This window comes from Felis catus, chromosome B4, assembly GCF_018350175.1.
Source record: "Felis catus isolate Fca126 chromosome B4, F.catus_Fca126_mat1.0, whole genome shotgun sequence".
NCBI lineage: Eukaryota > Metazoa > Chordata > Mammalia > Carnivora > Felidae > Felis > Felis catus.
In genome coordinates, this window is record NC_058374.1 from 663,013 (window position 1) to 675,431 (window position 12,419).

At 42.0% G+C, this 12,419-nt stretch overlaps 1 protein-coding gene across 15 annotated transcripts in view; it reads left to right on the forward strand.

Moving 5' to 3' along the window:
- Nucleotides 1-12,419, forward strand: part of ZMYND11 (zinc finger MYND-type containing 11) — a 134,745-nt gene that overhangs the window by 109,826 nt on the left and 12,500 nt on the right. For 12 of the 15 annotated variants that reach the window (XM_045060782.1, XM_045060780.1, XM_045060779.1 and 9 more), the window contains 4 exons: nt 1,906-1,993; nt 2,750-2,805; nt 7,560-7,637; nt 8,479-8,597. In XM_045060782.1, the coding sequence (XP_044916717.1) occupies nt 1,906-1,993; nt 2,750-2,805; nt 7,560-7,637; nt 8,479-8,597 (341 nt within the window). The remainder of the gene's footprint in view (nt 1-1,905; nt 1,994-2,749; nt 2,806-7,559; nt 7,638-8,478; nt 8,598-12,419) is intronic. The other 3 variants (XM_045060784.1, XM_023256266.2, XM_023256268.2) reach the window with 1 other exon arrangement.

Sequence of the window (12,419 nt, forward strand, 5' to 3'; positions counted from 1 at the left end):
CTTAGAGCCTAAAAGGTGTAGCCCCTACAGGGGCATTGCTGCTACTGAGATGCCTTGTGCTTTTACTGTGCGTGCAGATCAGGTGTCCCGTTCGAAAAGGCCTGGTGTTAAGCCAGCTGTAGATTCTGGATACTTGCTGATCCCAGGAGAGGCGTGTAGAGCCTGGTCAACTGAATATTTCAGATTCGAGGACTCCTATCTGCACGTGGTTTCCTAGCACTAGCAGGTACTCAGGAGTTTTTCTCAAGGGAACATTGGAGTCTAGGACTAGAGTCCTGGGAAACAGCAGAGTGAACTTGAACAACACAAAGATTAGGTAACCAGAAAACAATTTTCTCAGAGTTCTTAATTTTACCTTCTGTAGCTGAGTATTGTAATGGGTTTGTTAACATGTAATTACAAATTGCGGTAAAATCCAGTAGAACATTTTAACGCATTTCCCAGTTAGGGCCGCTGAATTACTAATTCTGTACTTTATGCATCCTTTTGAATTTCAGATCTCGTGGTTGGCCACAGTAGCTTATAGGGAGACCATAGGAATAATTTTAAGTTATTTTACAAGTTTCTTAGTCCCCTTGGCAGCTGAGAAAGACTGCAGGTGATTACTTCAGTAGGAAATGAGCGTAAATGAAGGGTGTTCCCTCTAAAGAGGCTGGCAGAGTCTGAAATAAAAACGAGTAGTTTTCATTTCACCTCCTGCCCCAGGTTCCTGTCCTCAAGCAAAGCCTCTTCTAAACCCCAAGGTCTCTACGGGACAGTCCTTCCTGCCCCTGCTTCTGCTCCTTCCAAGCTTCCCTTAGTCTGATCCCGGCGGATCCGTAGAGAACACCAGCTGGACTGATGGTGTCTTAGCTTTGTACGTAGCAGGTGCTGTTCATGAACAGAAAGCACTGTAAGGAAAATACAGAGGAAAGCATGATTTTTATCCCATCAGGAGCTTACAGTTCAAACCAAAATACAGGCCGTGATCGTGCAAATCTCAAAAATCACAAAGATGCTGTGGGAAACCTGGGTTCAGTTTCTCCATCTGGGTGTAGATCAGGTCACCGGGGGAGCTCTAGACGTTGCCAGTGCCAGGGAGAACTGAGCCCGGGACGGTCAGAAATTCACAGTGGGACTCAGTATCTGTAACTAAGCCTGTGACCCTTGATGCCAGAAGGGAGGCAGGTTCCTCCAGCAGGGGATATCTTGCAAGCCTTCTTGAAGAAAGCACCACTGAGGTGGGCCTTGGAGGATTTCAGCAGAAAGACAGGATCTTAGTTGTTATTTAGAGGCCTTAGTATTCTAAGTCCTTTCCAAGCTGATTTCCTAAAGTGCTACCAGGATAAGAAAATGCCTCCTTGCTACTTCTAAATAACTCGTTATACCCTTCTTCCAAACACTTTGCCTGCCTGCAAAAAACCCTCAAATTCCCTCCATAATCCATCACGTATACGTGTCTAGCACAGCAGAAAGCCTTGCCTTGACCTGGTGTGTAGAGGAACAACTCGGACTTTGCGGGAAAGCGTCGCGTAGGCCACTGGTTGTTGCTTTCAGTCTCTGTTAAGACTGTGCTAGAAAAATGGTAGGTGTGTAGTTACCATCTGCACTGACCACAGCCTTCGTTCTCCGCGCAGCCCAGCAGCAGTGAGAGGCCCCGGCTTTTGGCGGAGCTCAGCTGCTGACTTAGTGCAGAGGAGGGTGGGGGCTGCCCGCGGTCCAGTGCTCTGCACGCCGCACTCCAGCCGCAGGTGGGCCTTATCGGTGTCCTCACGCGTGTCCCATCCATGCCGTGGGACACGGGAGTGGACATAGCGACATTCTGGAAGGTTCTGCCGTGCCCCTTGCGCTAATAACCCGTTAGCATAAGGCAGACAAACATTCTAGCTATTAACGCTTTGCTATTTTGTTTCTCGCCCTCTGCAGAAAGTGAACGAAGGGAAATACCGCAGTTATGAAGAGTTCAAAGCTGATGCTCAGCTGCTTCTCCACAACACAGTGATTTTCTACGGAGGTTGAAGGGTTTTTTTCTTTTCTGTGCATGCTTCTCTATACCACTTAACCTTCGTGTTGGGAAATACCTTTTATAAAACATTACATTCAAAAAATTGATACTTTAATGATTTGTAAGTAATAATGTCAGGGTTTCAACTTTGGTAATATGGTTATAGTTTATAAAATTGACTGGCCAAGAATTCTAGTACTAAATGCTGAAAATATTTTTATTCTTTATAGTTTTATATATAAGCTTAGTTGAGAGGCTTTTTATAAGCACTTTAATTCTGGTCCTTTTCCATTAACGTCTCATCATTTGAAGGAAAAGAAAGAGGGCACTCTGTATGTAGAGGATCCGTATTCTGTTGAATATAACATTACAGCTGTCTATAGAAATGTTGTTTGGCTGCCTGAACTTTATTTATGTTATTTTTTAAAAATGTTTATTTATTTTGAGAGAGAGAGAGAGCAGGGGAGAGGGGCAGAGGGAGAGAGAGTCCCAAGCAGGCCCCATGCTGCCAACACAGAGCCCGACGTGGGGCTCGATCTCATGAACCGTGAGATCATGACCTGAGCAGAAATCAAGAGTCAGATGCTTAACCGACTGAGTCCCCCCCCAGGTGCCCCTGAACTTCATTTAAAATAGACATTTTCATTTTAAATGGTATATGTCCACTCTAGTCACACTGAAAGAAAATGCAAATGGTTGTACTACTTTTGATAGTTTTGTGTTTCTGGATTTGTGGTAATAGATACTGTCTGCCTTTCATTACAGCAGACAGCGAGCAGGCTGACATAGCACGGATGCTGTATAAAGACACCTGTCACGAGGTACTGCTTACTCCCAATAATTAAACTCCTGCTGTTTTCCAGACTTAGTTTAGAATTCTACTCTTACATATGTTTCAGTTTTGCCATTTCTTTAAATATAATTTTATTTCCATGTTTGAAATACATGGGAAATAATGCAAATCAAGGAGGGAATTTTCTCAGAGAAATCCTAGGAGTTAGATTTAGTGGTTAAGTAACTTGTACAAATAAAGTATGTTTCCTTTTCTGTAACTGCTCTCAGGGATGTTGGTTACATAATGCAGGCAAATGTCTTGCACTGGGCAGACACTCAATAAATGTTACCCTCCTTTTCACTGTCAAATTAAAGCATAATTAACATACAGTGTGAAATTAGTTCCAGTTATACAGGGTAGTGATCTGACACTTCCATATGTCACTGAACTGCTCCCCCAAGTGTGGTCCCGTCACCTCACAGCGTTATTACAACGTGACCAATTGCACTTCCCGCCCCCCCACCCCCCCCGCCCCCCGCCCCCCCGCTCTGTGACTTACTAACTTTGTAATTGGAAGTTTGTACTCGATAATCCCCTTCACCCATCCACCCATGTCCCCTCCCCTCTGGCAACCACCAGTTTGTTCTCTGTTTAGGAGTTGTTTTTATTGTTTGGTTTTTTAGATTCCACATATGAGTGAGCTAACATGGTATTTGTCTTTCTCTGACTTATTTCAATTGGCATAATATTCTTAACTCCATCCACATTGTTGCAAACGACAATATTTCATTCTCTTTTTATGGCTGAATAATATTCTAGTGTGTAAGTGTGTGTACCACTCTTTCCTAATCCGTTCCTCTACTGATGGACATTTGGACTGTCTTCATAGTTTGGCTGTTGTTGATAGTGCTGCCTGTAAACATCGGGGTGCATGTGCCCTTGAAATCTGTATTTTTCTATCATTTGAATAAATACCTAGTGTGCAATTACTGGATTGCAGCATAGTTCTACTTTTAAGGTTTTGAGGAACCTCCATACTGTTGTCCAGAGTGACTGTACCAGTTTGCGTTCCCATCAACAGTGCATGAATGTTCCTTTTTCTCCACGTCCTCGCCAACACCTGTTGTTTCTGTGTTGTTACTTTTAACCATTCTGACAGGTGTGAGGTGGTATCTGCTTGTGGTTTTGATTTATATGTTGCAGATGATGAGTGATGTTGAACTATCTTTTCATGTGTCTCTTGGCCATCTGGATGTCTTCTTTGGAAAAGTGTCTATTCATGTCTTCTGCCCATTTCTTAACGGGATTTTTTGTTTTCTGGGTGTGAAGTATTATGATTTCTTTATAGATTTTGGATACTAACCCTTTATCTGATACGTCGTTTGCAAATAATCTCTTATTCTGTAAGTTGCCTTTTAGTTTTGTTGATCGTTTCCTTCGCTGTGCTTTTTATCTTGGTGGGGTCTCAATAGTTCATGTTTGCTTTTGTTCCCCTTGCCTCCAGAGACACGTCTCATAAGTTGCTCCAGTCATTGTCAAAGAGGTTACTGCCTGTGTCTTACTTTAGGATTTTGATGGTTTCCTGTGTCACATTTAGGTCCTTAATGCATTTTGAATTTATTTTTGTGTGTGGTGTAAGAAAGCGGTCCCATTTCATTCTTCCACGTGTGGCTTTCCAGTTTTCCCATCACCACCTGTTGAAGAGGCTGTTTTTTCTCCACTGGATATTCTTTCCTGCTTTGTCGAAAACTAGTTGTCCATATAGTTGTGGATTCATTTCTGGGCTTTCTATTCTGTTCCATTGATCTGTGGGTCTGTTTTTGTGCCATACTGCCTTGATGATTACCGCTTTGTAATACAGCTTGAAGTCCGGAATTGTGATGCCTCCAGTGTTGCTTTTCTTTTCCAAGGTTCCTTTAGCTATTCAGGGTCTTTTGTGGTTCTGTGCAAATTCCAGGATTGTTTTTTCTAGCTGTCAAAATGTCAAATGGTATTTTGATAGGGACTGCTTTAAACGTGTAGATTGCTTTGGGTGGTATCAACATTTTAACAGTAGATTTGTTCTCCTAATCCATGAGCGTGGAATGTCTCCATTTCTGCCATCTTCTGTTTCTTTCATCAGTGTTCGATAATTTTCAGAGTATAGGTGTTTCACCTGTTTGGTTGGCTTTGTTCCTAGGTGTCTTATTGGTGGAATTGTAAGTGGGACCAATTCCTCAATTGTTCTCTGCTGCTTCGTTATTGGTGTATATAAATGCAACAGGTTTCTATACATTTGTGTTGTATCCTGCAGCTTTACTCAATTTATCAGTTCTAGTAGTTTTTTGGTGGAGTCTTTCAGGTTTTCTACTTAGAATATCACGTTGTCTGCGAATAGTGAAAGTTTGACTTGTTCCTTGCCCATTTGTATGCCTTTGTATGCCTTTTATTTCTTTTTGTTGCCTGACTGCTGTGGCTGGGACTTCCAGTACTGTGTTGAATAATAGTGTTGAGAGTGGACATCTCTGTCTTGTTCCTGATCTCAGCAGAAAAGCTCTCAGTTTTTCTCCATTGAGGATGATGTTAGCTGTAGTTTATGGTCTTCATGACCATGTTCCCACTACACCTGCTTTGTTGAGGGTTTTTATAATGAATGGATGTTGTACTTTGTCACATGCTTTTTCTGAATCTATTGAAATGATTATTTGATTTTTGTCATTTCTCTATTAGTGTGGTGTGTCATATTGATTGATTTATGAGTGTAATCACCTTTGCATCCCCAGAATAAATCCCACTGATTGTGGTGAATGATTTTTTTAATTCTTTATTTATTTTTGAGAGAGAGACAGCGAGACAGAGTGTGAGTGGGGGGAGAAACAGAGAGAGAGGGAGACACAGAATCTGAAGCAGGATCCAAGCTCTGAGCTGTCAGCACAGAGCCCGACGTGGGGCTTGAACTCACGAACCACAAGATCATGACCTGCGCTGAAGTTGGACGCTTAACCGACTGAGCCACCCAGGTGCCCCATGAATGATTTTTTGAATGTATTGTTGGATGTGGTGGTGGTGGTTTGTTATTTTTATATCCATGCTCATTAGGGATATTGGCCTATACTTCTCTTCTTTTTATTGTCTTTATCTGTTTTTGATACAGTGCTGGCCTCATAAAGAATAGTATAATCCATTCATATATTGATGAACCCTTGGGCTGCTTCCATATCTTGGTTATTGCAAATAATGCTGCTGTAAACATCGGGGTGCACATATCCTTTTGAATTAGTGTTTTTGTATTCTTTGGGTAAATACCCAGTAGTGCAGTTGCCTAGAATTGTTGACTAGTTCTATTTTTAATTTTTTGAGGAACCTCCACACTGTTCTCCAGAGTGGCTGCACAAGTTTGCATTCCCATCAACAGTGCAAGAGGGTTTCCCTTTCTCTGCATCCTCACGTACACCCTTTGTTTCTTGTGTTAATTTTTGCCATTCTGACAGGTGTGATGTGATATCTCATTGTGGCTTTGATTTGTATTTCTCCGATGAGTGATGTTGAGCGTCTTTTCTTGTGTGTGTTGGCCATCTGGGTGTTTTCTTTGGAAAAACATTTCTTTAGTTCCTCTGCCCATATTTTAATTGGATTTTTTTTCTTTTTGGTTTTGAGTTGTGAAATTTTTTTTAAATATACTTTGGATATTAATCCCTTATTGTATATGTCTTTTGCAAATATCTTCTCCCATTCGGTAGGTTGCCTTTTTATTTTGTTGATTGTTCCTTTGCAGTGCAGAAATGTTACCCTCTTTGTTACAATTGTTTTCTTTTAAAATCTTTATTTTTAATGTTTGTTTATTTTGGGAAGAGAGAGAGTGCCAGTCGGGGAGGTGCAGAGAGAGGGAGACAACAGAATCCGAAGCAGACTCCAGGCTCCCAGCTGTCAGCACAGAGCCTGACGCGGGGCTCAGAGTCACAAACCGCGAGATCATGACCTGAGCTGAAGTCGGCGCTTAACCGACGGAGCCACCCAGGCACCCCAATGTTACCCTCTTTGAATGAAAGATCCTATATAGACTTCACACCAAAAAACCCCACAAAAACAAAAAAGTTCCTATTTATACAATAAGTAAAATACATATTAGCATATTAGAGGTTTTATTTGTGTGTATAGTCTTTTTTATTTGAAACACTCACCTGAAAATTTATATAAAAAGTCTTGTTTCCTGATAAAATTTGACCTTTGTTTTTTCATTCATTCCACAAATATTTATTGAGTGTCTACTATGTGCTGTGCAGGGTGTTAGGAGAGATAAAGTGGTGATTGAAGTACTGCTTTTTGTCATGGGGCTATATTCTTCAGAATATACATTCTGAAGAAAGAGGCTCAAAAAAGAAACGGACAGAATATGTTTCTTCACAAGACGTGAAAGAGTGTTATGAAAGGAAACAAGGACTAAAACAGAATGAGGGAATGTAAGGACTGCTTTTATTGGTAATGGTACTTAAGATGGGTAGACCAGAAGGATCTGTCTGCTGAACTAGCATTTAATGTGCATATGAACCGGAAGGAGGGCGGGAGCCAGGCTGGGAGTGGAGGCCAGACCTCCTGAGGAACTTCTTCTGCTCCAGGCCCGCCTGGGACCATGGAGACGGTCTGAACAGGAACGTGGCAGGCTCTCCTAGTATTCATTGAGAAATGAAAAATGTAATCTCAAGGAAGAAAATTCAGGACTATCTGTGCACATGAGAGAGAATGCTAATTTACATGGATCTGTTTTATACAGTTTGATGCTCATGTTTTGTGTAGGCTAAAATAGTTGCTTTTCTTTTTTAGCTGGATGAACTACAGCTTTGCAAGAATTGCTTCTATTTGTCAAATGCTCGTCCTGACAATTGGTTCTGCTACCCTTGTGTATGTAAAATTTTGTGATTTTCTGTTTTTTACCTCTTAAGTGTGTGATGTACTATTCTAAGCAAGGTTATTTCCAATTTATTTAAGGATTATAATCCTTCCTAGGTATTTTTCTTTGTATCATAGTATATACATGGGCTTAGTGAGCATAAAACCTGAAACACAGGGGAAACAACTTGGCATCATTACCCGTTTCTGACTTTAAAATGAGGAACTTCAGAATAAACCCTTAATAGATAATAGAGTGAACTTCTGCTCTTCCCGTTTTTTCACAAGAAAGATAAGGCTTCCTGTATGCTTGTGGCTATGTGTGGTCCCCTGGAATGACAGGATTTCAGGAAGGTCCCGACTGGTCTGTGCCTGTGGTCGGGGCTGCATCCAGCCCTGGGCGTGCCAGGCTGCCTGTGGAGGACGCCCCTGTGCTCCTCAGGTGCTCTGGGGTCTCTGTGATTCCCTAAGCCTGGAGCAGGACCTCAGACTTTCACATCTCTCACAGGCTCCCAGGTGCTGGAGTGCACCTTACAATGCAGTGAGGGTGTTGTGTTTGCCACTGTTACTCACGGGGTCTCGCCTTGGAGACTGGCTCATCCCTAAGTGCTGCAGGCTGTGTTTTCTGAGAGATGAGGGTCCATATCTCTGTTCTTGTGCAGACTGTAAGTTTTTGGTGCTTTACTTGAAGGCAGAATCAATCCGAGAAAAAAAAAGCTCTATGGGTTTAGGAGTTAAAAAAAAAGAAGTGTTTTTAAAATACTGCAGTATACTTCCTAAGTTGAGCATTAATGACATGTGTGCATTTAATACTTTGAAAATAACATGGTTACATAAAACATTTTATTTCCAGATACCTAATCATGAACTGGTTTGGGCCAAAATGAAAGGTTTTGGTTTCTGGCCAGCCAAGGTCCTACAGAAGGAGGACAACCAGGTTGACGTTCGCTTCTTCGGTCACCACCACCAGAGGTAAGCGTGATCCTGCGCCCACCAGGGCTGACCTCTGAGTGACCCTTGGGGCATCCATCAGATGGTCCTTGGTATTGGGAGGGCAGAAAACAGTCTATAGTTCAGTTTGGAGAAACAAATCACATCACCTTGGTGTTTTGTTGTTGTCGTTGTTTTTGCATTTATTATCCATTGCTCTATTTGGTTAATTATCTTTTCCTTTTTTCTTGAGAGTTCAATAGATAAGTGCAGGGGAAAAAATTAATAAAAACCAGGAAATCTAGTACCCAGAATAGGAAATTACTAGTACTTTGCCATTTTTGCCTTTTGTTTTGTTTTGGCTTTTAAAGTTTTTATTTAGTTCCAATTAGTTAATATATGGCAGATCAGCATGTAGCCTGACGAGGCAGCTGACGACGATTTTTGCAAATGGTACTTGTAGTTTGGGCTCCCGACATGGTGTGATGCAGCACAGGCTCGTGCTGGGATTGCGTGGTGAGGCAGGTGTGGAAGGGCTCTAAGAATGTGGCCACTTCATGGTTTGTGAAGACAGGATGCCGTTTCAGGCACCTTTTCAAAGCTCTGTTAAAAGCCACAGACAAAAATCATCGACGTGGGAGCAGGAGACCATGTCGATCTTGTGATCTAAGGATGTGCATAAGAATTACATGAAGGGAACTGCCAGACATGGTATCCAGCCTATATTTTGAAGTTCCTGTTGCCAGGGAGATGTGTACAGCCCAGCTTAAAACTTTACGTTTTCATGATACAGTATCTGTATCCCAACAGTAAAAATTTCTATTACTGTAAACTTATTTTTTTATTACAAAAAATTTTTTTAATGTTTTTATGTATTTTTGAGGCAGAGGCAGAGAGCATGAGTGGGGCAGGGGCAGAGAGAGAGGGAGACACAGAATCCGAAGCAGGCTCCAGGCTCCGAGCTGACAGCCAGAGCCTGATGCGGGGCTCGAACTCACGAACCACGAGATCATGACCTGAGCCAAAGTCGGACGCTCAACCAACTGAGCCACCCAGGCGCCCCTGTAAACTTATTTTTGCATAGTTACGTATTTCATACAAAGAATGTGAACCATACTATGAAATTATAGCTGCCTCTTTCATTGTGATATCAAAGCCTTAAAGTATTGTTCTGAGTAACATTGTCATTAATAGCCGTGACTGGACAGTGATGAAAGCTCACAGATACTAAAAGTAAAGGGGAAAAATAGCAAGTCAGCTACATGATCTAAAGGCCTTTCCAAGTATTTAAATGTCTGTTGTGCCTGAAGTTGTGAGGGTTTTATGTAACTGTCATCACTGTGAGAAACTATGGTACAAGAGACTTTATTCCTCTCCATAGTGAATTTTTAGTCTTCATTTAATTTAAATAGAAGTTTAGTGGCAAGAAACCTACGGATAGTGTAAGTTTCCAAAAACGTAGTTCCGTTCCTTCAGAGATAGATGCATCCCTAGCTGATGCTGTCAAGGCAGGAAACATGGGTAATCCCACCATTGACTACAGAATGAATGCTTTGACTGTATGGATTATGAAGTAGCAGCACATTGTATTGGGTTTGTTACCGTGCCCCATCAGAACGGGGATGGAGGGGTGGGGAGGCCTGGACAGGGGTACGGAGGGCGGCCTCCATAGCAGTGGAGAGGGCCGGTGGGCTCCACCGTGGCTCGTGCTCTGGCATGTGCTTGTCCTGCTCTGGTCTCAGACACGGTGTTCAGTCTCTCTCAGCCTTGTTTCCTCACTTGTAAAATGAGGGCTTCCGTAGCACATCTTGGAAGAGTTTCTCTGTAAGGGTTAAAGAAATGTTGGTACGTTCTGATCTAAGCATGGTGCCTGGTGTGCAGCAAATACTTAATAAAAGTCAGCTTATAGTACAAATATCCAAACAGGGAAGAAGTTTCATTAGTTAACCTAGAGAAACCAAGAATTCAGTTACTTTTAAAAAAAACACACTACTAGGTTAGAACTGATAATCGGAACTTTTTAGCAGATTACAAATTTTTTCATCCATTTTCCGACAGCTTTATAGTATCTACAACCATGAGTGGTATTTTGATAATGTGAGTTAATTTGTCTTATGTCATTCATTATACAATGCAGATAGTATTTTAAAATAATATTTCAGGTAATCTCCTTGGGTCCTTGGCATGTTTGTGATCTGAACAGAAAATTACAACATAAAATTCCATTTCCAGAGAGTTTTTTTTTTCTTCCAAACTTACTACTTCCTGGCATCTAAAAAATCTAAAAAATTCTGGACAGATGGCTCTCTGAGGACTTTAGTTTAGAAAATACAGCTGACCCTTGAACAAGAGGATGGGGGTGCCAGCCTCCCCCCCAGTCCTAACTCACCTATGACTTTTGACTCCCCCAAAAGCTTAACTATAGCCTTTCTAATAATGTAAAGTTAACTCCTGCTTTGTATGTTACATGTATTATATGCTGTATTCTTACAGTAAAGGAGGAGAAAATACATTTACAGCCCTGTCCTATGTCAAAACAGTCTGTGTATGAGTGGACCCTTGCAGTTCAAGCCAGTGTTGTTCAAGAGTCAACTTTAACAGGTCTACAATATTACTATAAATTCAGAATCTTTTCCTTTCCTTCTCTGGTTACAGTGTGCCTAATAAAATACTTGAACTAAATGAGTGATGAGGACATACCTTATAAGTTACACTGTATCTTACTGGCATATTTGATTTATTAAAAGCAATCTTTATACAGTTATAATAATGAGTTTTCATTAAGCAATATGTTACCAACCAAGAGGAGATGGCTAATAAAGGCCTAGCAGCAAGTTTTCACTAACACTGTTTTTAGCGTCATAACTGTTTACAGGTGCACATTTCGGTGGTGTTGAGTGCATTCATACTGTTAGGCAGCATCACTACCAATAAGTGTTCTTTTGCCAGTTCATCCTATCTTCGTACATAGGCAGGAGAAGGAAAATGTATATAAATCAATGGTCTTACACTAGTCCGCACTGTGTGCTCGGCACAGAGTGTGCTGCCCCTCCCCAGGGCCTATGCAAACTGTGACCAGGAAGAAAGGTGGCTGTGACCCCACTCACTGGAAGCGGGGTTTTGCTAGGATTTGCACGGTTGGCCTGCCAGAGGAAAAAGTAGTGGGGCGGTCTGTGTCAACAAGGCTGAATCTCTGCTGCAGGTGGCCAGGGGCCCCGGGAGCCGGCAGGGAGCTACAGGCAGGAAGGAAGCACACCATTCTGAGCTCATTTGCCATCAGGTTACCGAGCCATTTGATTCCGCGTGTGTTCAGAGCCTTCAGGATTGACAGATGTGCAGACAGAGCCAAATTAGATTCTGCTTCTTTTTATTGGACTTACCCTGAATTGTAGGGTGTCTTTGTAGATCGGATTGCCAGAGATAACCAGAGAACCTCTTTAAAAGTGGCACCTGATCCCCTGCAGTCATGGAGGGGATTATAGGAGACTGGGAACGTGTGTGTGAACCACACTGACGCTTAATTATGTCTCATGTTAAGAGCAGCCTGAATCAGTTTTCTTGTATCCAAGGGATAAACAGATTATTTAAGGAGAAAAAAAAATACCAACAGGTCACAAATTAGTTCCAGGTAGTCAGCACTGTTAGTGACACAAATGTGTCTCAAAAACAGTTCTTCAAAAAGTGTAGTTTACTTTGGTAGGGGGCCTAATGAAGCACTGATGTCAGATGAGACACTGTGGACGTAATATTTACAGATCCTTCGTGGCAGGTCACGGCTCCAGCTGTCGGCATATTTGATCTGGAAAGCCTGTGGCCTCACGTGCACAAGCGAGTTCCAAGTCTGCACTTGTGGTTTGTGTGTGT